Source organism: Triticum urartu, chromosome 5, assembly GCF_003073215.2.
Source record: "Triticum urartu cultivar G1812 chromosome 5, Tu2.1, whole genome shotgun sequence".
Classification (NCBI taxonomy): domain Eukaryota; kingdom Viridiplantae; phylum Streptophyta; class Magnoliopsida; order Poales; family Poaceae; genus Triticum; species Triticum urartu.
This window is the reverse complement of record NC_053026.1, coordinates 397,682,493-397,709,945: the sequence shown is the minus strand read 5'-3', so window position 1 is coordinate 397,709,945 and position 27,453 is coordinate 397,682,493. Positions and strand designations below refer to the sequence as shown.

The 27,453-nt window shown below is 46.4% G+C and overlaps 1 protein-coding gene and 1 long non-coding RNA gene across 2 annotated transcripts; both read left to right on the top strand.

Annotated features, from left to right (window-relative positions):
* Nucleotides 1–8,779: 8,779 nt before the first annotated feature.
* On the top strand, nucleotides 8,780–18,365 carry LOC125509259 (respiratory burst oxidase homolog protein E-like). The gene is made up of 13 exons (XM_048674191.1): nucleotides 8,780–9,811; nucleotides 9,939–10,098; nucleotides 10,265–10,313; nucleotides 10,538–10,651; nucleotides 10,750–11,265; nucleotides 11,655–12,053; nucleotides 15,302–15,397; nucleotides 16,411–16,526; nucleotides 16,612–16,948; nucleotides 17,025–17,219; nucleotides 17,310–17,438; nucleotides 17,584–17,662; nucleotides 17,803–18,365. Exons 1-13 carry the CDS (start codon nucleotides 9,142–9,144, stop codon nucleotides 17,910–17,912), a joined length of 2,970 nt encoding a protein of 989 aa, XP_048530148.1. The 5' UTR covers nucleotides 8,780–9,141; the 3' UTR covers nucleotides 17,913–18,365.
* A 7,271-nt stretch (nucleotides 18,366–25,636) lies between these two features.
* LOC125556072 lies at nucleotides 25,637–27,453 on the top strand. Its single transcript, XR_007304989.1, has 2 exons — nucleotides 25,637–26,079; nucleotides 27,141–27,453. It is a non-coding gene; the product is annotated as an uncharacterized LOC125556072 (long non-coding RNA).

Sequence of the window (27,453 nt, the reverse complement as noted above, 5' to 3'; positions counted from 1 at the left end):
TACAAACAAGGTTGGGGCTCTCTCCACAACTAAATTGGAGGCTCCCAACGAAACCATGGAGCTTCACCACAATGGAATATGGCTCTGAGGTGAACTCAACCGTCTAGGGTGCTCAAACACCCAAGAGTAACGAAATCCACACGAGAAAGTGGTACGTCTCCAACGTATCTATAATTTTTGATTGCTCCATGCTATTATATTATCTATTTTGGATGTTAATGGGCTTATTTTTACAATTTTATATTATTTTTGGGACTAACCTATTAACCGGAGGCCCAGCCCAAATTGTTGTTTTTTGCCTAGAAAAGGAATATCAAACGGTGTCCAAACGGAATGAAACCTTCGGGAACGTGATTTTTGGAACAAACGTGATCTAGGAGACTTGGAGTGGACGTCAAGAATCAATCGAGGAGGCCACGAGGCAGGGAGCGCGTCCTCCACCCTCGTGGGCCCCTCGTTGCTCCACTGACATACTTCTTCCTCCTATATATATCCATATACCCCGCAAACATCCAGGAGCACCACGAAAACCTAATTCCACCGCCGCAACCTTCTGTACCCAAGAGATCCCATCTTGGGGCCTTTTCCGGAGCTCTGCTGGAGGGGGCATCGATCATGGAGGTCCTCTACATCAACTCCATGGCCCCTCTGATGATGTGTGTGTAGTTTACCTCGGACCTTCGGGTCCATAGCTAGTAGCTAGATGGCTTCTTCTCTCTCTTTGGATCTCAATACAAAGTTCTCCTCGATTCTCTTGGAGATCTATTCGATGTAATCTTATTTTGCGGTGTGTTTGTCGAGATCCGATGAATTGTGGGTTTATGATCAAGTTTATCTATGAACAATATTTGAATCTTCTCTGGATTCTTTTATGTATGATTGGTTTATCTTTGCAAGTCTCTTCGAATTATCAGTTTGGTTTGGCCTACTAGATTGATCTTTCTTGCAATGGGAGAAGTGCTTAGCTTTGGGTTCAATCTTGCGGTGCTCGATCCCAGTGACAGAAAGGGAACCGACACGTATTGTATTGTTGCCATCGAGGATAAAAAGATGGGGTTTACATCATATTGCATGAGTTTATCCCTCTACATCATGTCATCTTGCTTAAGGCGTTACGTTGTTCTTATGAAATTAATACTCTAGATGCATGCTGGATAGCGGTCGATGTGTGGAGTAATAGTAGTAGATGCAGAATCGTTTCGGTCTACTTGTCACGGAAGTGATGCCTATATACATGATCATGCCTAGATATTCTCATAATTATTCGCTTTTCTATCAATTGCTCGACAGTAATTTGTTCACCCACCGTAATACTTATGCTATCTTGAGAGAAGCCACTAGTGAAACCTATGGCCCCCGGGTCTATTTTCCATCATACAAGTTTCCAATCTATTTTATTTTGCAATCTTTACTTTCAATCTATATCATAAAAATAGCAAAAATATTTATCTTATTATTATTATCTCTATCAGATCTCACTCTTGCAAGTGGCCGTGAAGGGATTGACAACCCCTTTATCGCGTTGGTTGCGAGGTTCTTATTTGTTTGTGTAGGTACGAGGTGACTCGCGCGTAGTCTCCTACTGGATTGATACCTTTGTTCTCAAAAACTGAGAGAAATACTTACGCTGCTTTACTGCATCACCCTTTCCTCTTCAAGGGAAAACCAATGCAGTGTTCAAGAGGTAGCAGAAAGTATGAGGGAAGCAAATATCCTTTGGTGGAAGTGTAGATCTAGGTCTCCTCCTTCAATCCCTAGCAAATCAACAAGTTTGAGTGGCTAGAGAGAGAGATCGGGCAAGAGAGCTTGAGTGGCATTAATGGTGGAGCGAGAGAGGTAAGAGGTAAATGTGGTAGGTGGAAGAACCACCCTTATATAGCAACCCTAAAAATCCAACCGTTACTGTGTATTCTGTACTGCAGCGGTACAACCGATCCTCGCCCCGGTACAACCGGGCCTCGCAGTTTACCAACAGAACCCTACCTGGCAGTACAACCGTGCGAGCAGGCAGTATTACCGGTCAAAGAGAACAACCGGAACAACCGCCAAGCCACCTCTTAACTACCGCATTGAAACAGAAGGGAGTCACCCTAGAGTGCGATAGTCGAGCAGTACACGACCGGTGCAACCGCCTGGCCATGGGCGCTTGAGCGGCTAAGTCCCAAGCAGTAGAACCGCTCGGGGCACCGATAGTACCGGTGTGCGGGGCACAACCGGACCAACCGGGCCACTACCGCCCAAGTACCGCATCACAACAGAGGCAAGACCGGTTGTTGAGCGGTACTTGGTCGGAACAACCGCTGCAGTCATTGAGGAGCAAGGTGGCGGTACCACCGCCCGGAGGCAGCGGTACAACCGCTCGAACAAGACTGGGTAAGCGCCAAAGTTCCAGCGGTACAACCGCTGGGAAGGCACAGCAAGAGGCGGGAGAGAAGGGAAGCTCTCTCTCTCTCTCTCAGCAAAAGGAAGGAAAGAGAGGGGTGAGGCAACAGTGTACGTGAGAAAAATCCCCAACACCTCCTAATGTGGATTCCCTCTTGATAGTACGGGTTCCCTACGACCAAAGAGATAAAAAAACGTAGAAAATTCTGTCTTCGATCTTTTCCTTCCAGAGAGAATAGCTAACCGATGTACGCCTAAACACTGAGTACCTGAAGCACTTAGCACACGATTATACCAACAAAGGGTTGTCATCATCATCCAAAACACAAAGTAGGGAAATACCCTTACACGCACAATTACTACCGCTCGCCTCTGATGTGCTGCATCACAAGAACCCACGGCAGATTTTGATCACGACCTTTAGGGTCTTCGCAGGTATGTCCATAGCCATCATTGCATGTATCAGAAATGCGCATAGGACTGGCGTTATGAGTATGAGAAGGCCACTCTTCGGAAGCAGGGCCGCCCTCTAGTCCACTAGCCCCTGCAATTGTGTGGCCATTTGCTTGCGGAGAGTCAACGGTAAGCCCAGATACTTTCACGAAAAGGATGAGCTCACACATTCGAGTGAGGAACAAACCAGCGCGATGTCCTCCCGGGAACACCTGATTGGTACAGCCACGCTCTTCATCATATTCACCGAGAGCCCTAAGAAATGGCCGAAGGCTTGCAGGATCGTTCCACACACGTTTACCTCTATCTTGCTGGGCCAGAAGAATACCATAATGTCATCCGCAAACATGGATACCCTTTGATGTATACTGGAGTGAGCTAGAGGTGCAAGCAGCCCTCTTTGGGCGGCTAGATTGAAAAGTCCTTGCAGCGGCTCCATGCAAAGTATAAAATCATCAGAGATAGCGGGCATCCTTGCCTCATTCCTTGACAGTTGAGGATAGGCCACCCAGGTATGCAATTTACCATGATTCATGTGGAGCAAGTTGCTAATAGACCACATATCCATGCTATCCACCTCGTACCAAATCCCATCCGCCTGAGCACCTCAAGCAGAAAAGGCCACTTTACCAAATTCGAAAGCCTTTGAGATGTCGAGCTTTAGCATTATCATAGGCTCTTTAAGTGCGTGTAGCAGTCGCGCCGTGTATTGCACCAACATGAAGTTGTTGTGTAGGGATCATCCACGAATGAAGGCACTCTGGTGGTGGCCCACTAGTGTGCGTAGGTCCTCGGCCAAGCACATTGCGAGCGCTTTGTCAAAAACCAATAGCGGAACCTGGATGCCCATATTGGTTCCTACATATTCTATGAAGATCTTTATCGGTCGAACCTTATGACAACATACGTAATTCCCTTTGTCTATCGGTATGTTACTATCTCGTTATCGGCAAGTCTCTTTACTCGTTCCATAATACAACATCTCGTAACTAACTCCTTAGTAACTTTGCTTGCAAGCTTCTTGTGATGTGTATTACCGAGAGGGCCCAAAGATACCTCTCTGATACTCAAAGTGACAAATCCTAATCTCGATCCATGCCAACTCAACAGACACCTTTCGAGATACATGTAGAGCATCTTTATGATCACCCAGTTACGTTGTGACGTTTGATAGCACACAAGGTATTCCTCCTGTATCCGGGAGTTGCACGATCTCATAGTCGAAGGAATATGTATTTGACATTAAGAAAGCAATAGCAATAAACTTAACCATGTTTGATTGACGAGCTAGTCTAGTGGAGGCTCACTAGGGACACGGTATTTGTTTATGGATCCACACATGTATCTAAGTTTCCTATCAATACAATTCCAGCATGAATAATAAACCTTTATCATGAATAAGGAAATATAATAATAACAACTTTATTATTGCCTCTAGGGCATATTTCCATCAGGACAACCCTCTCCTTGCACATGATGGGCTTTTCCCCCTCATGCAGTCCAGTGCTTACTCGTTGGGCAGCCGTGGCGATAGTGTTACCCGGCTATGGCCCCCCTCCGGCCAGCCGAGTGATGGGACCTGAGGGTTGGAGGGGACGTATTTGCCTCCCCTCTGGGCGATGGCGGCCGCGTGTTATAGTGCTAGCGGGAAGTTCAAATTGAGATGCCGAGGCAGCCGCCTCGAGTGGCGGTCTACTCAATGGGCTCTCCGGCAGTTCTCCGTAGTGATCATGGCGGTGCCTCTTAGTCGTGTGGACGGCAAGAGGCATTGTGGTGGGTGCACTTGGCGCCTTGTTGTGGTAGGGGAAGGGCCCAAAGCTGGTTCTGGAGGTCCCCGTTTCCTCGCGGCGGCCGATTGTGTGCATGTGGCTCCTTCATTGTATGGGGAAGCAACCAGGTGAAAGCTCTGCACTCTGGCACGAACAATGTTGACGCCCGGTGGTGCCGCTTTCCCCTTGAGGATGGTGTCGTGGTTTTGCTTCCATGTCACGGTTTTAGGTGAAAACCTTTGTCCACTTCCCCGGACGCTGCGACGATGACGCTTTGTGTCGTTTCCCTCTCGAGGGCGTGGCCATGAAACTCAAGTGGTGTTGGTCGTGTTGTGTTGTAGTCTTTAATTTCTCCTATTTTCTTGCTCAGCGATGTCGTCATTCTGCCAATGTATGTTGTCTGTTTTTTCTCCTAATTTTTGCTTCTTTGAGGGCTTCTTCATCATCAGGTAGTAGTCGTTCGGGCGTGTATTTGTGCTTTATCTATATAGCGGGATGAAAATCTTTTTCGTGTGTTCCAACAAAAATGTATTGTTCAACTCATGGTCTGGTGTTGATATATGAATCAAAAGAGCCTGCACCAAGCCGATTTTCGTTGATCTGGTGTCACGCAAAAGGGTGTGCGAGAACAAAATTCAGTTAACGGCATGCTTTGGTGGGCTCCAAACCAACTAGTGCGTGCACCACCATCCAGCAAAGCTAGACACGGCTAGACTTGACTCCAAGGCAAGCATGAGCAGACCAGACCAGGATGCCACTACCCCTAAACCGGCCCTGAAAAGGCCATGGCGCCGGTTTCCGCCTTTCCGGCCCCGAATTTTTGTGCTCCGGTCGGCCTGTCGCCGCCGTGCCAACCACGGCGTTGACGCGAAACAGCAACAGTACGTATACAACGTACGACCCTCGCTTTCACTTACCACTCTGTACTCACTCCCCTAATCTCTACTGCCCAACTAATGTACCGCCCCCGACTGTTCCCGATTCATTGACGATCTTTAATTAATCAAACCCCCTGTCCTCGACGGTACCGCACAACGGCACAAGATCTGATCTTCCGTGCCAGTGGTGCAACAAGCCAAAGCTCTGCAGTTTTAGCTTGCAAGTGAAGACCAGCTGCTGCTGCTGCTGCTGCATGAGCCTTCTAGATAACGTACTGTGCGCTGTGGAATCGCGTGAACAACCGCGGCCAATTAAATCGACCGGCGGTTGCGAGGCAAGTTTTGCATGGAGAGGAGGCCATCTGTCTATGAACTTTTGACAGAATGTGATCTACGTTGGCAGCCGTGTTTTACACGGCGCATTCAGTTGAGTGGCCAACTTTTCACCGGCTACCAACCCTGGCCCTCACGGCGCCTGCTTTACCTTTCCTTAATTCTTACCGTCCTTTTCCGGTACAAACAAAAACATTTACCCACCTACCTCCGTATGGATTCTGATCAAAACGATGCCATTCCACGCTGCAAGCGACCAAATGACATCCATTTGCATGACGAAACGAAGGATCAGACAGAGTGATCACTCATCAGTCTGAGTCAGCTTCATATCATAATCATAGTAGTATAAGGGAAAGAGGGCCCCTCTTACTGCTGACAGTGACACTGGAGACTCGGAACCGCGCTGCAAGCTGCCGGCCCGCGCTAGGCGCTCAAATGGTTCCTCCTGTCCACGTGGTTTCTTGTTATTTATTGGTCACAATGTTCACGCTATAATTCAGATTTTTCGAGTCAACATTATGAGGAGCCTAACCTGAGAGTTCCTGAGCCTCTGGTCTGGGCGTCCGTACATTACCCCGCCCACATTCAGCGCTTTGCTAGTTATTACGTCCTTTGTAAACTAACATAAGAGCGTTTATATTAGTCTACGGAAAGAGTACTATCCTTCATCAATCAATAATTGATGCACGTAAGTAGTACGTGAGTGAAGAGTTTTATTTTCGAACCGGGCTACTAGCTTCTTTTCCGTTGCATTTTCTACGAAAACAACAGCAGTAATTGACACAACAACAATATATTCTTGGAGACATTTCCGGCTACGTACGCAAGACGAAGTAGTAGTACAGTAGTAGTACCACAACTTCATTGCAACAGCCGGCAGCTCCGGTAGTTGACCTGTATTTATTAAAAATAAATCAGTACTCCCATTTTCCCTCGAGAGCAACAGCATAATCTTAATCCGGCATTTAACCCGGCAAGGTTTGACATATGCTCCCAAACAAGAGGTGAACTTCTCATCTTGCGGTTGCTGCTCGTACGTTAGCTAGGTGTATTCACAAGCTTTATTTGTGCCTACCTAAACGTCTATACAATGAACACTGTATGAGGAATATTGTTCTTTGAAATGGCGGCTCCTATCATCACAGGAGGATGCAGGAAAATGGATGAGGATGCAGGAGAGGCCACCGAATACGGAGAAGGACAGTGGCGTCGACGACGTATGATCAGCTTACCGGAGGAGAAGTTGGCCAGAGGACAAAAAAATCAATGCGTCTGCTGATAGGGGGCGATGTCTATCTCAATCCCAGAGAAACAAATGACGCCATCATTAAAACTCCAATAGCTGACTCCTTCAGTACATGATTTAGACATCTTCCCTCGAGCAACCGCCGAATCCACGGTAACGAAAAATATTTACATAGTTCTCAATAAAAATGGCAGGGGTTGTTAGGGCCCTTTTTTTCTTCAATGCTAGCTTTGTTACTTTATAAGCAACACTTACATCGTTCGCGAGTTTTCCGAGTAAGCAAGTATATGGGGGATGATCGTCCAGATACAAGAAAGATTATTTCGACCACTAAAGCTAGCAAGTCCATGAGCAACGCCTTTAGTTTCTTCAGGACAATGTTTGTATTCAACAGTCCCAATTAGCACCGCCGTGTCCACCCAATCCGCATAAATTGCCGTTTTCCGAGTCCCACCTTTGTGATTGGCCTTTAGAGAAAGTGATCGCTTCATAGAGTCGGATTCCGCCTGCAACCTATTGATCCCAAGGGAGTATGCAAGGTAGACCCCATCCTTCATGGTTAGTGCTTCCATAGTCGCCGCGTCTAGTGGATATGCATAGAATGTGCACTTTGCCGCAACAAAGAATCTGTTCACATCTCTCAAGATCGATGCCGGTGCTCTCCTGCGCAAATCAACATAGAATGTGCAATATATTTCAATAAGATGTTGCACCGGGAATATGTTGCAATATGTATCAATATATTTGATTGTATGAAACATTTGGATTAATAATATATATAACTAAAAACAAATATAATATATTGTATTGGATTATTGTGAAGTTAAAAAATATTTATCGAGTATAGGTTGTAATATAATAGTTTTTCTTCATGCATGTTGGGTGGACCTTCGATAAGATGACATGTGTGCATTTGAAATAAATAGAATTGGTGGGGATCAACTAATAATGAAATATAATTGCCGTGCATGTGATGGTGGAACTTTGATGACGTGTCATGTGTGCATATTCAGATTATAGAAGTAGTGGGAATGGACTATTTCGGTATATAGGATAGACATATGTGTTTTTTCTTTCCATCACTAATCCTTTCCGGAATTCGATACAAAAAGAATTTAGAGCAATCACTCCCATCAACTCCGACTGAAGCGGGTAGAGCCAAATAACGATCAGAAAGTGCTTTCGTGTCAATATGAAATTGTATATCTCAGGGGTATTTCAACATTACTTGTATCCCAACTTCATATTCAGAAGAAAAGAAAAATTGTATTGTGACTGAAAATATACTGGACTTTTCTCTACTCGCCCATTTGCAACAGTACGTGTGAAATCTGAATCCATGGCAAAAAGAAACACCAAACTATTCATAGTTTTTTCTTGGACGAACTATTCAAAGTTGCAGCAACTAGAGTCTCCCTCCGAATCAACGGTCCCCTATCTTCTCCCGTTTAACCCACACGGCGACAGTCGACGGTCGCCAGGCGCTCCCTCCCGCCAGTCCACTTCATTTTTACCCATTTGGAAGCATCTGAGATTCCGGGGCCGAACGCGGTCCGGTCCACGTTCCACAGCCCCACCCCACCCCACCCCACACCGACCGGCCAGCCGCGCGTACGCAGGTTGCCGCCGCACCGAGCACCGCAGCGCTCGCCCCAGGCCAAACCCGTGGCACCCGCAGCTCGTTTCTGGGCCTCGGAGACGAGCGGCGATATCGACTTGGTATAAAGATAAAGCGTCCGCGAGAGGCAGCAGCAAACCCGAGCACCGCACCGCACCGCGAAGCCCAGCGAAACCGCGAGCGCGTGCATGCGCGCCGCCGAGGAATAGAAGGAGATAGAGGTGGTCACCGCGCCGGGTGAGGTGGTCACCGCGGCGGGCGCGCGGGCGTACGACAAGCCGAGCCAGCCCACGGGGCGCGACGGGAAGAGATAGCAAGCGAGCTGAGCGCGTATCATAATACAAGCGGCCGCACCGCAACTACCATTGCAGCCCCCACCGAGAGCAGAGCCCCGGGTTATTTTTATTCTGCTTCTTCTTCCTCTTGCACGTCTCGCGGGCGGGGGCGCGGGGAGCGGCCATGTGGACGCCGTCGCGCGGGAGCAACGCGCGGCGGACGGGCCACCGGCGCATCGCGGAGTGCCTGGCGGACGACCAGACCACCAACACCGACACCTCCGACAACGAGTCCTTCACCACCGCCTATGGGGACGAGTTCTTCGCCGCGGCCGCCGGGGGGAGCGGCGGCGGGGGCATGCTCCCGGCATTCCTCGCCGACCAGGAGGACCTGGTGGAGGTCATGCTGGAGCTGGACGAGGAGTCCATGGTGGTGCGCAGCGTCACGCCCACCAGGGCCGCGCTCTACAGCGCCGCCGCGATGCCGCACACGCCGGAGGCGCCGGGAGGAGGCGGCGGCCCCCTCAGCCGCTGCTCGTCCACGTCCTCGCGGATACGGAAGAAGTTCGCGTGGCTGCGGTCGCCGTCCCCTGCGCCGTCGCCCTCCCCGCGCGTGCCCACGCCCGCCGAGCTGCAGCGGGAGGCGGCCATGGCGGCCCGCGAGCGGCGCCGCATCCAGGCGCGGGTCAACCGGTCGCGCGCCGGCGCCAAGCGCGCGCTCAAGGGCCTCCGCTTCATCAGCCGCACCACCGGCTCCCTGGAGGCCGCGGAGCTGTGGCGCCGCGTGGAGGAGCGCTTCAATGCCCTCGCCCACGACGGCCTCCTCTCCCGCGACAACTTCGGCGAGTGCATCGGTACACCATCCCTCTCCCCCACTCTGTTTCTCTCTCGGCAACAACCGCACTTTGCACTCCTCCCATCCCATTGCGCAACCATTAACGGCGATGATGTTCTTGGCCGTGCCTGTCGATCGATGATCAGGAATGGTGGACTCGAAGGAGTTCGCGGAGGGCATCTTCGACGCGCTGGCGCGGCGGCGGCGGCAGAGCCTGGAGCGGATCACCAAGGAGGAGCTCTACGACTTCTGGCTCCAGATCTCCGACCAGAGCTTCGACGCGCGGCTCCAGATCTTCTTCGACATGTAAGCACCACCACCGGAAACGAATTCCCCACCCATACTACATTTTCCTTCACCGGATCCCAAGCAGCCGCTTTTAGCCGGCCATTCCCGGCTTCCGATGCAAGCTCCCGCGTCCCGGATTCTCGATGCTCATTCTTCCTCTTGTTTTGCCCCAAATTCAACTCAGGGTGGACACCAACGTGGACGGGAGGATCACGAGGGAGGAAGTACAGGAGGTGATCTTCGTTTCTCCATTGCCATAGCGTTTAAGAAGCTTCTTCTCCAATTACAGTCACGCTTGCTGTTACTGTTACTAGTTAGTTAGTTAATTACCGCTGCGGTAACTGTCACGGCTTTGCTGTTACTTTCACGTGCGCCGCTGCTTCTGCTTCACTCGTCGAGTCCAAAGTAGTAAAAAATTCTCGCTGAAGAAACTTTGATCTTTGTTTTGTCCGAGCAGCTGATCGTGCTGAGCGCGTCGGCGAACAAGCTGGCGAAGCTCAAGGAGCAGGCGGAGGAGTACGCGGCGCTCATCATGGAGGAGCTCGACCCGGAGAACCTCGGCTACATTGAGGTGCGTACAATACGTGTACTCGTGTGGACTTAATTGTACACAGTACGTACGCAGCTACGTGGACGACTGGATGACACGTGTGATGGCTTTTTGTCCAGCTGTGGCAGCTGGAGACGCTGCTGCTCCAGCGCGACACGTACATGAACTACAGCCGGCCGCTGAGCACGGCGAGCGGCGCGCAGTGGAGCCAGAACCTCGGCGTGGGCGCCGGCGGGGCCGTGCCGCCCGCCGCCAAGGGGGAGGAGGACGGCAGCGGCCCGCAGACGTGGGGGGAAGGGATGAGGGAGCGGCGGCGCGGGTGGGGCCGCGGCGTGGCCAGGGCGGCGTCGCACGTGCGGGTGGCGGCGGAGGAGAACTGGCGGCGCGCGTGGGTGCTGGCGCTGTGGGTCGCGGCCATGGCGGCGCTGTTCGTGTGGAAGTTCGTGCAGTACCGGCGCACGGATGCGTTCCAGGTGATGGGCTACTGCCTGCCGACGGCCAAGGGCGCCGCCGAGACGCTCAAGCTCAACATGGCGCTCGTCCTCCTCCCCGTCTGCCGCAACACGCTCACCTGGCTCCGCTCCTCCTGGGCCCGCTTCTTCGTCCCCTTCGACGACAACATCACCTTCCACAAGGTAGTACCTTCCCTTCTTTCCAGTCGTTATTAGTAACTGAGGTAGACTGGCGGTGGCTACCGCCACCGGGACTCTGACGAGCCGGGCGGGTGGTTCGGCCGTCGCCGTCGGCGACGCGGCGCGGTGGTGCGTCGTGTAGCCGGGGGAGCGTGGCGCGCAATGATTGGCGCGTAACGTGGAACGCCGGCGCCCCTGGATCATGCGTGCCGCCCATGTGGTCGCTCGAGTCCTCTTATCACTCCACCCAGTGCTGCCATGGCATGGAGCTAGTGATCCTACTGGAGTGTGGACAGTGGCACGCTGGAGTGTAGCTGAGCGAATGTGGCGAGCAACGTGCACCAGACGCGGGTCAGGTTCAGGTGGTAACAAGGAATGCTTGTCCGTTTCAGATGATCGCGACGGCGATCGTGGTGGGGATCACGCTGCACGCGGGGAACCATCTGGCGTGTGACTTCCCGCGGGTGATCGCGTCGGGGCCGGAGGAGTACCGGCTGGTGGCGGGCGCGTTCGGGGCGTCCAAGCCGACGTACGGGCGGCTCATCTCCGGGGTGGAGGGCGTGACGGGCATCGCCATGGTGGTGCTCATGACCGTCTCCTTCACCCTGGCCACCCACCCGTTCCGCAAGGGCGAGAAGGAGGCCTCCGCGTCGCGGCTGCCGGCGCCCCTCCACCGCCTCGCCGGCTTCAACGCCTTCTGGTACTCCCACCACCTCCTCGGCTTCGTCTACCTCCTCCTCCTCGCCCACGGCTACTTCCTCTTCCTCGTCCGCCGCTGGTACGAGAAAACGGTACGCGCCCACCCGCCCACGTTTTTTGTTTTTCATTCGTTCGAGCACACGTATCTCTCGCGAGGCCGACGGTGCTCTGGTCCGCGCACGGTCGCTTTATTCGCGGACGCCGTTGTGGAGCGGTTTGGTTCTGTTCTCTTCGGCCTAGTATAGTGGTGGTGCTTTACGTTGCCATCTTCGCTTTACATTTCTGATGATGAGGAGGAAACGTGTTGCCGTCTTCTAGAAAACGGATCGATCCATCATGTCACGCTCTCTCCCCGCGCCCATCAGGCCCGGAACGGCCCTTGCCGACTTGCCGTTACCCGTGACAGGAACCGGGCGCCAAGAAAAGAAATAAGAATGTTGAGAGGAGGATCGTGCCTCTTCCTCGAAAAAGTCCGGCCATGTGATGTGACCCCGACAGTAAATAGAAGGCGAAGCCGAGATATTATTATATAAGAAATTTTAAGGAGAATACTATACACTCGTTAGTCTGAAAACATGGTAGTAGTAGCTGCCTGCATGTGCTAGACGATTTAAGTATTGATGTCGGTGGCGACGGGGTCAAACCGGAGGTGAGCCGTGCAATGCATGACAGCCCAGCTATTCCGTGCTCCGCCCTGTACTCCTACGGGGTATGGGGTCGGCATGGTGGTCAGTCTGTCCGGTTAGGATCATAAATGTGGGCCGCGTTCGACGACTTGGCGCGAGGTAGGCAGAGGAAGATCGAGACAGTAGCCGTGTATCACCCGCACTAGGCGTGTGGTAGCTGCTGACGCGCGACGCCACGGCCCACGGATGTGTGTCGGTAGGAGTCTGAGGCTCTCGATCCACGACGAACGGATCCCACTGTGCTGCGGACTGCCGAGCCATTCCGGTCTGCGCCCGTCTCCTTGTTCCACTCACCACTAGGTCGTGTTGCCAGCTCCGCAATGTTGACGTCGCCGGAGCACCGTCTGGACGCTTGCCATCTCATCGTGGAGACTGAACTCTTGCCATTTGCGCGCATGTGTGCCACCATGATAAACATGGTTAGGAAACGCAGATAAGATAAGAGTCTCGGTGATCATGGTCCTATGTTTGCTTGCTGGTGGATCTAGCCACGATGACTTTACAGCGGGCAGGGCGTTTCGTTTTGTATTGGGTGCTGAAATGGGTGACCATCGCTAACGCTAATCATCAAGATAGATAGAGTAGGAGTGTAGATTAGATTAGATCTGTCTATTAATGCCATGAATAGCCGTAAGCTGCTTTACAGAAGGCAGCACTGTTGTCAGTACTGGAGTGGAGTGGAGTGGAGTGGAGTGGTAGCACTCTCCACGAAATAAATCTCCCATCCATAATCCGTTCATTCATCACCGAATAACATGGGCTGATCCATCACCAATAAATGGACAACCAGGCGTCATCCTAAAGCCCAACGACTTTACTGCCCCACCCTGCACGAGCGAGCGAGCGAGAGGCGGTCACAAACCCATCTTAGTAATTACCACCGCCCCACATAATGATCCAGCACCCCAAATCTGCAAGGAATTTTTCCATTGAGTCTAGGTTCTTTTTTATTTTCCTATGAAATGTGGAGGATAGGAACCAATCCTGTGTAGGAATAGGAATCTATTCCTATGAACCAAAGGGCTCTAAAGGAAAAATTCTTATAAAAATCCTATCCTATGAAATTCCTATGAAATTCCTGCAAACCAAAGGATTAGCCTTTAAGCTTACGAAGATGAACTCTGCCTTGGTCTTGGCTCCAAGCACTGACAAGGAGTAGTATGGCACTGCTGCTTTTCCTTATTTTCTTCCTTTCCGGGTTCCTCCATATATATCTGGAGTGCCACATTGTCAAAGGAGCCACTGGCTTTGACCCCAGGTCACATGGCGTTCGAAGATAGTATATTCCGGCCCACCTACTGCCCCCGGCCGCGAGCCCGCGACGAACGGCACCGACCGGCAGCTTTCCTCCCCCCACATTTGCCACGAACTCCTCACTCCCGTCCATGGACATGTGGACGCTGCCGCCTCGGACCTTTCCCCCGTTACGCACGCCACTAATTTTGGCTTGCTCGGTGCCCATTACCATCTCACCCAACTCTGAATTATGGTAGCCAGGATAAGATTAAGTGCTTTTTTCCCTGGTGGCTTCGCTTTGTAAATGGGTGTGCTTGTACTACGTGACCAGTGACCCCCACTCGAGAACAATGTTAAGGTGACAATGGCCTCATTGTACGTACTCACATGCTGTGCGGTTGCGGCAGCGTCTCAAAATTAAAATTATTGCCGTGCCTCCGGGGCCAAGGGTAGGGGCTGAGTTCCTTCCAAAAAAAAAAGGGTAGGGGCTGAGTTGTAAAGGCCGAGGCAGGGGACGGATGGTCATGGGGTGGGGTGGGGGTGGCATCTCTCTAGGGATCGGATCCGATTAAAGAGGCTGTCTAGCAGCTAGTGAAAGGCAAAAGAGGAAGGAAGAGAGAGAGGGGCCTCGAATCGCGTGATGGTGAAACTTCCCGTGCAATCCATCATCCATGGGAGGGAGTGTGCGCTTTGGGGTTTCACCGCTTTTCCTTTTTTTTTTCTTCCCTTTCCGCCGGGCATTTCTGTAGTGGGATCCATGCGCTGCTGCCCGCTGCGTTCTCTGATGCGCTTTGCGATCTCCAAATGCTTTTGCTTCTCTGAAATTTTCTCTGCTGGATAGAGATAGAGATTCAGTGGCAAGTTAAACCATTTTGAGACGCATCATGGGGGTAGGATCTTAATGCATTTTACTGCGGGCAGGTAAGCGCCATTTGCACACTAATGATTCAGTAGTAAGAAGGTTCGGGTGTCAGAGAGGAATCCCATGTTCAGCACGTTCTTGGTGGTTGTGCTCGCAACAGTACAAGCCTACTTAACATGCTTGCTAAGCTCAACTCTACCAATATTATATCCACCCCGGGGGTTTTTAAACTCGGCCTGTCGCACCGTTCTAGAAGCACCAAGTAATCTGACAGCTGCCAACTCGAGTGGCTTCATTTTTCTTCTAGATAATGTCTTGGGGCACATATTGTCTACGAAGTCTCGTTTGGAGCATTAGTGCATTACCATGTGCAAATTTCTACTCGGAACAGTATCATGTGGAAACAGCGGTGTTTGTAGTCCGCCATGACTTCTGCACTACGCTCAATCATTGCAAACGGCTGGCCCTTGTTTGGAGCATTCGGTGCTGCATTGATGATCACCGCAGCAGCCCGCTGACATGGTGTGATTGATTTCTTCTCTTGGTGTTTTTTCAGACATGGATGTACATTTCGGTCCCTCTGGTGCTCTATGTCGGCGAGAGGATGCTGCGAGCCTTGCGGTCCAATGCTCATACTGTCAAAATCATCAAGGTAAGTTGGTAACAGAATCAGGGTAAAAAAAGTAGGTAACAGAACTAGATTCCTGATGATTATAAGTGGGTGGATTTCTTAGATGCAAGTATCCAGCACTAGCTTCCATCGATAAAAAAAACGATCGAAAGAAGATGCACCACTAATATGATAATTGTGTGCTGCTACTAAACTTTTGCACAAATGAGCCTGGTCTTCAGGCACCAAGTGCCTTCACACACACAGCACTAGTATTAATGGATTGGTTGGTGTGTGATAAGACTAAAACAGTTCCATCAACATCTGGAGGCAATTTCTAAAAATGGTCAATGCTGTGTTGGTCTTGTGGGATACAAATGATATTGCCACTATAAAACATCCGCAGTGGAATGTAGTCTCTACTCGCGCATTTCTGTCCTTTTCAAATTGGCTGTCCCTTTATATCAGCCTCCTTATACAAAAGTTCCACGATTTCAGGTTGATTATTCATTGTTTATTCTTCACTGAGGGCTCCTCTGCCTGTTGTAGTATCAATTTTTTTTTGTCTCTGAATCAATAGGTTCAATCATTAGGATTGGCATGAATAAGAACACAGTGGTTTTTTATTACTCCCTCCTTCCATCTATATAGGGCCTAATGCGTTTTTCAAGACCGCCTTTGACTATTGATAAAATTAATACTACATGACATGCATAATGTGAAAATTATATTATTGAAAGCTCCTTTCACATACGAATTTGATGATGTGCTTTGTGTAAGTTGCATGTCATATATTATTGCTCTAACATTTGGTCAAAGTTAGCCTCGAAAAACGCATTAGGCCCTATATAGATGGAAGGAGGGACTATATTAGTCAACCTGTTTAATGAGTTTCAGGTTTTTTTTTACTATATCATTTTAGGGGGTTAAATGTTATTCTGAAATTTATATAGGAAATAATGTACACGCAATATTCATCCATTTACCAGAATATGTTCACATGCATGGAACTAGGTAACCAAGTGCATGTTCTTATAGAAACTTGATTCACTCAGGTGATGCTTCTACCTGGAAGTGTACTGACAATACAAATGTCAAAGCCCTACGGATTTCGATATAGGAGTGGACAGTATATCTTTCTTCAGTGTCCGACGATCTCTCCATTTGAATGGTGTGTACAGCCTTCTTGCTTCTCTACTTGGCCTAGTCTTTAGCACAGCAATTCACCTTGCTTCTGCTCTATTTTTCTTCTTCAGGCATCCTTTCTCCATCACCTCAGCTCCTGGAGATGACTACCTCGCTGTTCACATTCGCACAAATGGAGACTGGACGCAAGAGCTCAAGCGCATATTTGCCGAGAACCACTACTCGCTGCACATGAACAGAAGAACTTCATTCAGCGAGTTAGGCGCGGCAGAACCTAGAACCACTGTCCCACCAAAATTGCTTGTAGATGGTCCATATGGTGCCCCTGCACAGGATTTCAGAAACTACGATGTTCTGCTTCTAGTCGGCCTTGGAATTGGAGCAACACCGTTCATAAGCATTCTAAAGGACCTACTTAACAATATTAAGCTTGCTGATGAGCTGATGGTATTTGCTTCAACCTATTTTGTTTGCATTTTGACAGTTTCCTGAGATAGCTTACATGATTTTCGGTAACTATCAGGACTTGGCAATGGAGACTACTCAAACTAGTAGGTCTGAGGACAGTGCCAACAGCTTCAGTGTCTCAACAGCTAGCAGCAACAGGAAGAGATCATATAGAACAAGCCGCGCACATTTTTACTGGGTTACTCGCGAGCCCATGTCGTTTGAATGGTTCAAAGGAGTGATGAATGAGGTTGCCGAAATGGACAAGAAGGTAGGAGTGCATGCCTTCCTTTTACAGATAACCCAGCAATGTTTTTTACTTCACTGATGAATGAACTACTCGTCATGCAATCTTAACCAGGGTGTCATAGAGTTGCACAATTATCTTACGAGCGTGTATGAGGAGCGTGATGCACGAACAACTCTGCTGTCGATGGTCCAAGCTCTGAACCATGCTAAACATGGTCTCGACATCGTCTCGGGCACCAGGGTAAACTTTCTTTCTTTCAGTTATTAATGGATCACAATATTCACCATATAAGCACGTCTTCAAGTATCCACAAACTATCTGATGATTAGTTTGTGTTTTCATGTCTGCCTCCCTGCAACTGAAACATTTGCTGTGCACTTGACAGGTGAGGACACACTTTGCCAGGCCAAACTGGAGGGAAGTCTTCACCAAAATCGCCGCCAAGCAGCCGAATTCAACAGTTGGTATGATCTCTCGCTCAGACATTCTATCCACTAGCATCAGTTGATATCAGCAACAACATTACATTCCTAAAATCAAGTGAAGTCCATAGATCAACTCCACACATTCACTTGCTCACCAAGGATCATTCTGGTTCGTGCAGGAGTGTTCTACTGCGGCGCGCCGACGCTGGCCAAAGAACTGAAGAAACTGTCTCACGAGATGAGCCACAAGACGTCGACGCGCTTCCATTTCCACAAGGAGTACTTCTGATGGGAAGAAGCATTGATTCTTCTGATCTGCAAAATAGCGTTAGGCACCGGTAAAGAAGGAGGAAATTTTTTGCACAGAAGCAAAGCAAACTGACCTCTCTCTCTTCCTGATCTGGAACTGTACATAGTATAAAGAAGAACAGCCTGTTAGGGGAGGGTAGTTAGTGCCATTTATAATATATATTATTAACAAAAAAGAAAGTAAAGGGAGGCTGATGTATCCAAAAGGAGAAGGAAAGAGGCAGGGTAAAGAGTTGGGTTAAATTTCAGATATACTAATATACATGTACACAGTATAGTTGTAGGTAGTTACGTATGAAATGCTAGCTAAAGCATATGTACAAGGGCCGGAGGCTGCCATTCTGAATGTAAATCTTCCGGGCATTCATTCATGTGTGCATCTGTGCCTATCGGCTGCTGGTAATAAACTCAGGTGTATTGACACTTTCTTCCTTGGGAATGCGATCTTCTATGGAGTACCGGAAATGAGAAGAAAGATGGGAAGTGTTAACCGGGAACGTTCCCCGGGGAGGTCTCGGGGGACACCCACACAGTTATTGGATCCAGATCACGCGGATGGCAACAACAACAAAATCGCTAGCATTTTCTTGCATTACATGGCAGTTTTCTCTTTTGATCATGGAAGTCACGTAAAGTTGTAAAGTTGCCATGGCAACTTTAGTTAAAACTGCACGACAATTTGAGAGTTTGTAGGGAAAAAACGCTCCCGCCAGATATTGGTGTCTAGAAAGATAGAGCAGAAAAGTGGGAGCGAGCAAATGCTGAAGTGTAATAATTTTACAAATCAGTTTTAAAAAAGAGGGAAAATATGAGTTGTGAATGAGCAAATGCTGAAGTGTAACAAAAATAATTATGCTGAAAAAGAAATGTTCATGCACTAGGAAAAATATGTTCCTATGCGTTAAAAACTGTTCATATAAATAAAAATAACATGTTCATGGTATGGGATTGTGTTATAAATTAAAGTTCATGTGAATGAAAAAAAATCTTCATGTGAATGAAAAAAATCTTCATGCATATAAAAAATGTTCTTGTATTTCTTAAAAATTCAGGTGGCATAAAATAAAAAGAATTATAATGAAACACAAGGAAAATAAACAAAAAAGAATAAAAGTGGAAAGGCCAAAAATAGAAAATTAAACAACAACAACAACAACAACAACAACAACAACAAAACCGCAGTTGAGGCACCCTTATTGGGCATTGTTGTAGGCAACGCTGCCTTAACGACTACTGCGGTCAGCGTATAGAATTGCTATGTCACAAAATGACTGAACGTATGCGAAAACATGGCATTTTGCTTATTGAGAGCACAAAGGAGGGCAAATAACGGGAGCGAGAGCTACTTCTTGCCCGTACCAAGCCCTAATTCGCTCTTGTCTCTGGTTCGGCACTACTAGGCCGGCCTAGTACTGTACCTTACGCGCGAGTTTTTTCTCCGTGGTTTGCTTATCCGGTTTTCACTGTCCGCAACGGTGTTTTCTGGTTTTCTTCAGTTTCTTTTTTCTTAAATTTTTATTTATTTATTGGTTACCTTTTGTTTTTTTCTCTTTTCTCGTCCTTTTTAACATATTATACATTTTTCATACACATTGTATATTTTTTATATGCCTCGGGAATATTATTTTTATACACATTTAAAAATTTAAATACATGATTAACTTTTAAAAAATATATATGTGTTGATGTCTACTTTCTCATACACATTTTACATTTTCCTATACATCAGTAACAATTTTTATACATTTTTATCATATTTTAAATACATGATTATTGTTTTTTCTTCAAATATATATCTTGATGTCTATTTTTTCGTACACATTGTAATTTTTTTGTATACATCAGAAACATTTTTATACATGTTTAATATTTTTAAAATACATGATTAATATTTTTCAAATATGTATTTTGATGTCTACATTTTTCATGCATGTTGTACATTTTCCACATACATCAGTAACATTGTTTAATACATGTTTAATATATATTCTAAACATGATTAACATTTTCTGTAATGTCACATACTTTTCTTGAAATGCGTGAACATTGTTTTAACGTTACAATCTTTTTTAACGCTATCTACATTTTTTTCAACGCTAAAAAAGTTCTACACTGCGTTAAAATTTGAAAATTCATTTTTAACAATTTTAACAAGTTAAGCTTTGGAATATTTTTGAAAATTTAAATATTTGGGCGTGACAATGAACACATCTAATTTTTCAATTTTTTTAACATTTGCAAAATATATTTTTAGCGAGCAGGAGCGTATGCTCCCTGGAGCCATGTGTGCATGTGATCTTGCCTCGTTTGGAACCATGAGTTGCCGTGAGGATGGGAATTTCCTTAACCATGCTAAAAACATTAATGTTTTATTTGTAGCGAAATCTAATTTTATTAGCCTATGTAATTTTGTATTTGATGATATCAAGACACGTCCAACGTGGCCGCTTGGAGAGATGCGCCACGATTGATTTCCTGGTCGATCAACACGTGGGTGGTGCGCTAGATGAGTCATCGGCGAAAAAAGAAAGAACCGGGTGCTTGAGCCTATTTTACAGTGTGGGACAAAATGATCAGTGCAGAGGCCAATTTTTAGCGCATGTTTGTTACAGTAGCGTGTAGCATTGGAACATATAGCCATCAAGTGGTCTTTCAATTTTATGATATATTTTTATTTCACTTAGCGCCTCTTTAAGCGTTTTGCATTGAAGATGACCTTAGTATTGTATATGCAGTAGGGGAGCACAAAAAAGCAGTGGTGGATCTAAGGTTCAAGCTCGGGGCATGAGGCCAGATCCTTTATATCATGTAGCAATTGCTACAGTACATGAAGGCGGCCCGGGGCGGCCTGCTGGGCTGGATCCGCCCCTGCAAAGAAGAGACGGGGTGGCATGAATTTCATGTGTGTTGATTTTTATTTGCCTTGTGCCATTATGTATGATGTGAATTTCAAAGATGCTTGCAGCTTCACTGGAGTACCAAAGGGGATGGGATTGAATAATCATTAGGTGGAAATTAACCCACCTACCAAAGTATATGTCCAAGCATATTCCCATGATATATTTACTCATAGTGCAGATATATTCCAGGCAACAAAAGAAATGCAGATCTACAAAAAGTTAAACATAAACATCTCATTCATAATCCAGACAAGGATTTAAGTCTGTATAATCACCAAATAATGATTCAATGCTACTATTGATTACTTTGTTATTTAGACAGTGGTATTGATTGGAAAGCAACACATGGTGTTGTTTTCTCCACCACCACCAAAAGGTCCCAAACCAAGAGTTTTATGTGGCTTCAGAAGTAGTGACAAACTGGCATGACATCGAACAAAATAATATTAGTACAACAATGAATTAGAAAAAAAACAAGGAGTACTGCTTGCCACTACATGATATTGAAAGATGGTTCACTGTATTCAATTGGGAAAAGCAGTGAATCATTTAGCGGCAACTTTATCACTCGAGCAATTAATAAGACGGTTTTGTCTTCACATCACTATGATTACATAGCGTTGTCTGCAACATCATCACTATGATTACATAGCGTTGTCTGCAACATCATGTATGGAAAACAAAAGTCCTTGCCTAAGAAAATTGTTGTGTATTAATAGTATAGTACTATTACAAATACCAGGCTCTAAGGGCAACTCCAATGCAGATCACCAAGTCGTTCCTGAATGTCTGGACCAGATGGTTCATGCATTTTTGACCATCCAATGGAAGTCACTAAATGTCCGCGGCTCAATCCAGACAACCCAAATCCCTCAAACTCGAACTGGGGAAGAGTTGGACAAGTCCAGACATTCGGCTGGCCCTCTTATTACTTGGTCTTTTTCTCTTGGTCCGCCTCACCGCTGTAAGTCACTAGCCCACTGTCCAGATTTGATGACTACGGTTGGATGGCCGGTTTCCCTACCGTTGTCCATGGACACATCCGAACATTTTCTCGGACATTTGGTGTTGTCAATTTGGTGACAGTGTTGGAATTGCCCTAATGTGGGAACTAGAAACACAAAATTTGAGCGTTCAGTTGTGCACGCATCTCATATTGAATGAAGAAAAAACTGGAAATTTTCAAGTTTGTGTAGAAAAAAACATGGACATTGGGCATGATATCCAATATTCCAATATGTAATTAAACATGCAAAATTCCATCAAAAATATGATAATTTATGCACCACATAAAGTATGCAAGAACCAAGAGATATTCCTTGATTAAAAAATTTGCAAGTTCACATCGGCAACATTCTTGATTTTTTCTTGCAATTTTGAGAAAGATATCTCATCCAAGGGAGGATTGAATCTAAATTTTCATTTGTCCTGAGAGCTGAAACGAATGCTGATCATTTTTCAGCCTCGGCCCTCTTCTTTTTTCCAACATGTCAACGGGGAGGGGGGGGGGGAGGGTCTCTATTCAAAGAAAAATGAGCCGGTTTATGAGAAAAACCAGGTCGAAAACCGTGATCCGGTTTATAAGGAAGACCAAATCAAAAACCTTCATCTAGTCTATATGAAAAACCGGACTCGAATACCATACAACCCTACGCGCAAAGAACACCCATTGCATATTTACAACACATCACAAGAGCCATCTACACCCCACAGGTTATGCCGAACCATCTACAAGACCGCAGTAGCATGACAATGATAGCAGTTTCAATAAATCTAACCACATTATAATCTTCGATGATACACATACAAATGACATGCCTAAATTGAAGGACAAAATTGTCATACCCCCTAATAAAAATTCAATAAACCTAACCACGTTATAGACACATTAGGATCTCGTCCTCTGTAGTGATAAGTGCAGCTCCAATCCTGCCCTCCCCCGTCGCCCCCTCCATGACGCAACTGCTGACAGCCTTACAACGGTGCTATCGAGCACTGCGATGTCATGGTGGCGATACCAACCCAAATCTTCCCAACCAAAGAGCTTCAAAGATTTTTTTTTCTAGAAAAATCTTATTCTCTAGAGTTCATACAAAATTACTGTAAACCAAAGGAGGCCTTATGCTCTGAAATGCGGTTACATTGGACATCCCTATAAAATCATGCATTCAGCGACTTTGGCATTGGACAACCGAAAAACGGATACTATCAGATCCGCCGAACTGTTTCCTGGCACTCCGCTGCAGTGCGGAAGGCGCGACATATATTGAGACAATGAATCTTGAAAAAACAGACCCAAAAAAAAAAGAACTCGTAAGGTTCCGAGGCTCTGAGCGAAACGAAAAAACTGCCGTCCCGAAAGGCGATTGACGTAGCAAAAGAGTGGATGTATGCTGCCCTTGAGAGGGCCGGAGAAAAATCGCTGCGAAATAAGACCACACGTTAGCTCCCGGCCAAGCAGCTCCACCGGCAACGAGACGGCACAGAAGCATACGGCCAACGCATCAGCAGCGAGCAACGCAACGAGACCGCACGGCCACAGCCCACAGGACACCGACGCCCCTCCAGAATCCGGACGTACGCAACGCCGCCACAGTCCACACCGGCCGCTGCCGCACGCACGCACAGCTTCCTCAACTTGACATCGTCCACCAGTGCCTGAGAACCGAAAGCTACGCCGCGATAAAACTCCGCCACTCCTTCGCCGCTGCGCAGCCGGTTGCTTGGGATGCGGACACAAGCGGCATTGATGCCTTTGATGGGCTTGACGGGTGCGTGTGATCTTGCCTTGTTTGGAGCCATTCCGGGGCATGGTTAGGTTCACCTGACGTCCAGGGAGAACGTATCCTATGGAACGCTCAACTCATGCACCAGGTGCGCCAATGGCCCATGAGCCGTCGGATTAAAATGAAGGGACAAGACCTATCTACTATGTGGGCTGCTGGAACATTGCAGAAAGGGCCTTGTAGTGTCTCTAAATGATTCCGACTTCCGAGTAATCTGGACCGATAGTATCTTGTTTTCTTCTCGCCCTCTTGTGTACTGCTGGAACTTTGGGTTAGAAAATTTTACCCAAACCTAGTCGTATTCTCTTTCTCTCTGGATTGTACTGATAATCTCTGCCTATTGGATCTCGATCAGCTGTCGTACCATCTGAATCGGCCATGCACACTCGAGTTCTTTTTACAGTCGGCCGGCGGCGGCTCATTGAGAGTGTTTCAGTGTGGTCCATATGCAGGAGCTCTAAGAATCGAGGCGTGTTCTCTTCTTCGTTTATCAATGTTATGGACATATTTTCTTTCATACTTCTGTCATCCTTTGTTTTCCGTTTTGTTTTACTGATAGATAAGTATGACCAATGCTCCTCCAAATTTAACGATGTGCACAGTTAAGGCCTATGGTCCAGCGCTCTCTCTATCGATGTGTAGTCTGGATATTGTAACATATTTTTGCAGCTCTTGCATCCCAACCTTAAAAGCAGAATGTAACTTGTATCCCCCATAAAAATAGTTCGAATAGAAATAAACAAAGGGATCTGCTCTCTGATCCTTGATTTGTAAACAAATGTAAATGGAAAGTGTCAAACTGAACTTTGTGAAATCCAAACTAGTTGTACATTGTAGCGATCCTCTAAATTAATACCCTTGTTGGGTCCTGGGTGCTGCTTGTTCTTAGCTTAGTCATTTTGGTGCCTGCAGCTCAAGAAAACTCATCATGAGGACATGATGTTTGAACAACAGTGCTTAATTATGTCCCTGGCAGCTGTATTAAATCCGTAGAGATGTACTAGTTGTATATGTGAAATTTCATAGGACCAACACTCTATTTGATTTTATGCTTCTTCACCTGAACCACACAATTTTGTTAGGTACATAACATTTTCAGGTTACTGAAGAGGAATTTGAGGTTAGGATTCTTTCCTTTGTGGTTTGCATTTCCTGTAACATATATATCAGCTTACAAAGAATTAACAGAAAAGGAACAATAAAAGCTTTAACCTGTTCCCGCAAGTGAGAACAGATTCTTCTAATCGACACTCAAACATGATTTTAGTAGTAAGAACCATGATCTGGTACAGAAATCCGGACCAAATAGTACTGAATTTTCGGCACTATAAAGATAAATGTTATCCAATCAGATCACTTTTGTTTTATCCTTTTCTTTTGAATGTACATCAGAAAATAGGTGTTGTTTGTGTTTTTCAGGTCCTCTCCAAATGTTCACTTGCAAGCTCATCTTTAAACAAAAAATGTTTGCTCTTCAAGGTAATGTTCGACTTGCATCCATTTTCTCCTTTTTAGCATTTTAAGATATCTATTTCAACTTACTAGGAGTTGCATGGTGATCAATCTATCTGTGAATGCTTCTGTAAAAAAGATGTAGTGTATGTGTAGATAAACAGTTGCAGATACAAATGACGATGTTAAACTAGAGAGCAAGAGCACATTAGATCTTTGTTTTAGGAGATGATAATTATGTAATGTAAAACTAGGTTCTCCTTGTGATTTTATTACCTTGTACATAATTTCTTACTCCATTTGTGTATATGAGTATAATGTACAAAGATATAGATATACACGCAGCACAACGAGCAACCTTTGGACGATTCCGGCTGTGGCAGCCGCTTGCATGTGTTGTTGCTTCAATGCCAATGACGGTCACCCAGGAGAGAAAAGGAGAGAGACAAAGAGAAAAAGTGTGATAGGAAGGTATGTGTCGACTAGTACAGGAGAGCTCGAGAGGGAGACTGAGATGAGAACATACATTCAGAGGAAACATGGAAACCCAAACGTGTGCCGTTGGATTGGATGCGTACGCTGTGAGATGGAAAGAGGTACAATTTGCAAATTGAACCCCGAAAGAATCCTGTAACTTAGGTACAGAAACATCCCATGGCGGCTGAGCCGTCCCGTGCCTTTCCCCATGGAGGTATCATCCCGATTCGAAAGGAAAAATCATCCAGATTCGAAATTCTTTCGCTAGGGTTAGGAGACCTGTTGGGAGATGATGCTTCCCTCTGGCAGGATCCCCTCGTTCCGTACTGGGCTGGCGAGCGGCGAGCGGCGCGGTTAATTCCTCTCCGGCGGTTGTGTCCGGCCAAGCGTGCGAGTCTCCGAGCGTTTCGGGCAGGGCCGGCGAGTGGCGTTCCGGGCAGGGCCAGCGAGCGGCGCTTCTGATTCGTCTCCGGCCAACAGTGCCAGTCCTCCGAGCATTCCCCATCGATGTCATACTAGATCTAATCCCAAGGTATGAGCATCTGTAGTGTTCGTCTTCTGTGCTTTGGCCCGGTGCTTCGAGCATTCCCCATCGATGTCATACTGTCCAGATTTTGGTCTTGTAGAAATTGCGAGGTATAATTCATTTGCTCATAATTATTGTGTGGTACTGTTATAGCACACATCTATGACTATTCATGTGTTGTTGGCTTGCTGCCTGGCGTGTGTGCTCTGTGTAACCATGGCATGCTCTACTGTCTATGAAAATTGTTATTTATCTATAAACTGCTACCCCTACTGTCTAGATGGAATTTAGATGATGATACGTATCTGAATTGAAAATTGTGTCTAGATGGAAGTTATCAAAGAGAAAACTCGAGCTGTGTGTAGGGCTTGTATGCGCTGCTGCAAATTTTGTAGATTAATTATTGTGTGTGTGGTGCTAGTAGTGTGAGTGACAGTGAGAGAAAAATCCTTGATTAATGTATGTGTTTGCCATTGCTACTAGATTAATTATTGGAGGACCATATTTTAAATAATTTTAAAATCACATTTAAAGTTCTTAAAAAACTCGAAAACAATTATACGTGATCATATGGATGTATATTGCAGTTGTGTAAAGTTTGGTGACGAAATTAATAAACATGTGAGCTATAGAAAAATGACAAAATGGTGATTTTCAAATAGTGAATAATGCACGCTCAGTTCATCTTTCCAAAAAAAAAACGATTTTGTCATTTTTGTGTAACTCACATGGTTACTTATTTCAGTATCAAAATTTACACATGTGTAATATACATCCATATAACCATGTTGATTTGTTTTCAGAACATTTTGAAACTTCAAAATAGAATTTTGACACTATTCCAAATATCGGGCTTCAATGCACCCGTCCTCCAAATTGACTTTTTGTTGTATGCATAATTATTTGTGTAGTACGACGGGAAATAAGAAATGAGCTGGTTTGGAAAATAATTCTGTTCTTTTTTTGCTAATAAAGATGACATGCACTACTGTATCTATTTGCATAGATTGTTGTTAAACTCGTTTTAATGTATTATGTATAAAAAAAGTTCAACTCTTATTTTTCAGGTTTTCTGGTGGCAGTAAAGATATATGCAGATTTCAACAACAAAAAAGACTGTTGTTTGGAGTCGTAGTAGTGCACTGATACGTCCTTCTGCGTGTGTACTCGAGTTGTGTGCTCAATGTTTGATGTATAAGTGTGAGATTTACTATGGCTGTTCAGTTAGTGATGTGTCTATCTTGTAACAAAATTCCCTAGCATAATGCGGTTGGAACATTTGCCTTAACTAATGTATGTGTTGTTGAAGCGATGCATGCATTACTGCAAGTGAATTCTGATACTAGTAGACTATATTAAAATTAGCTTCCTTCAGTTTTC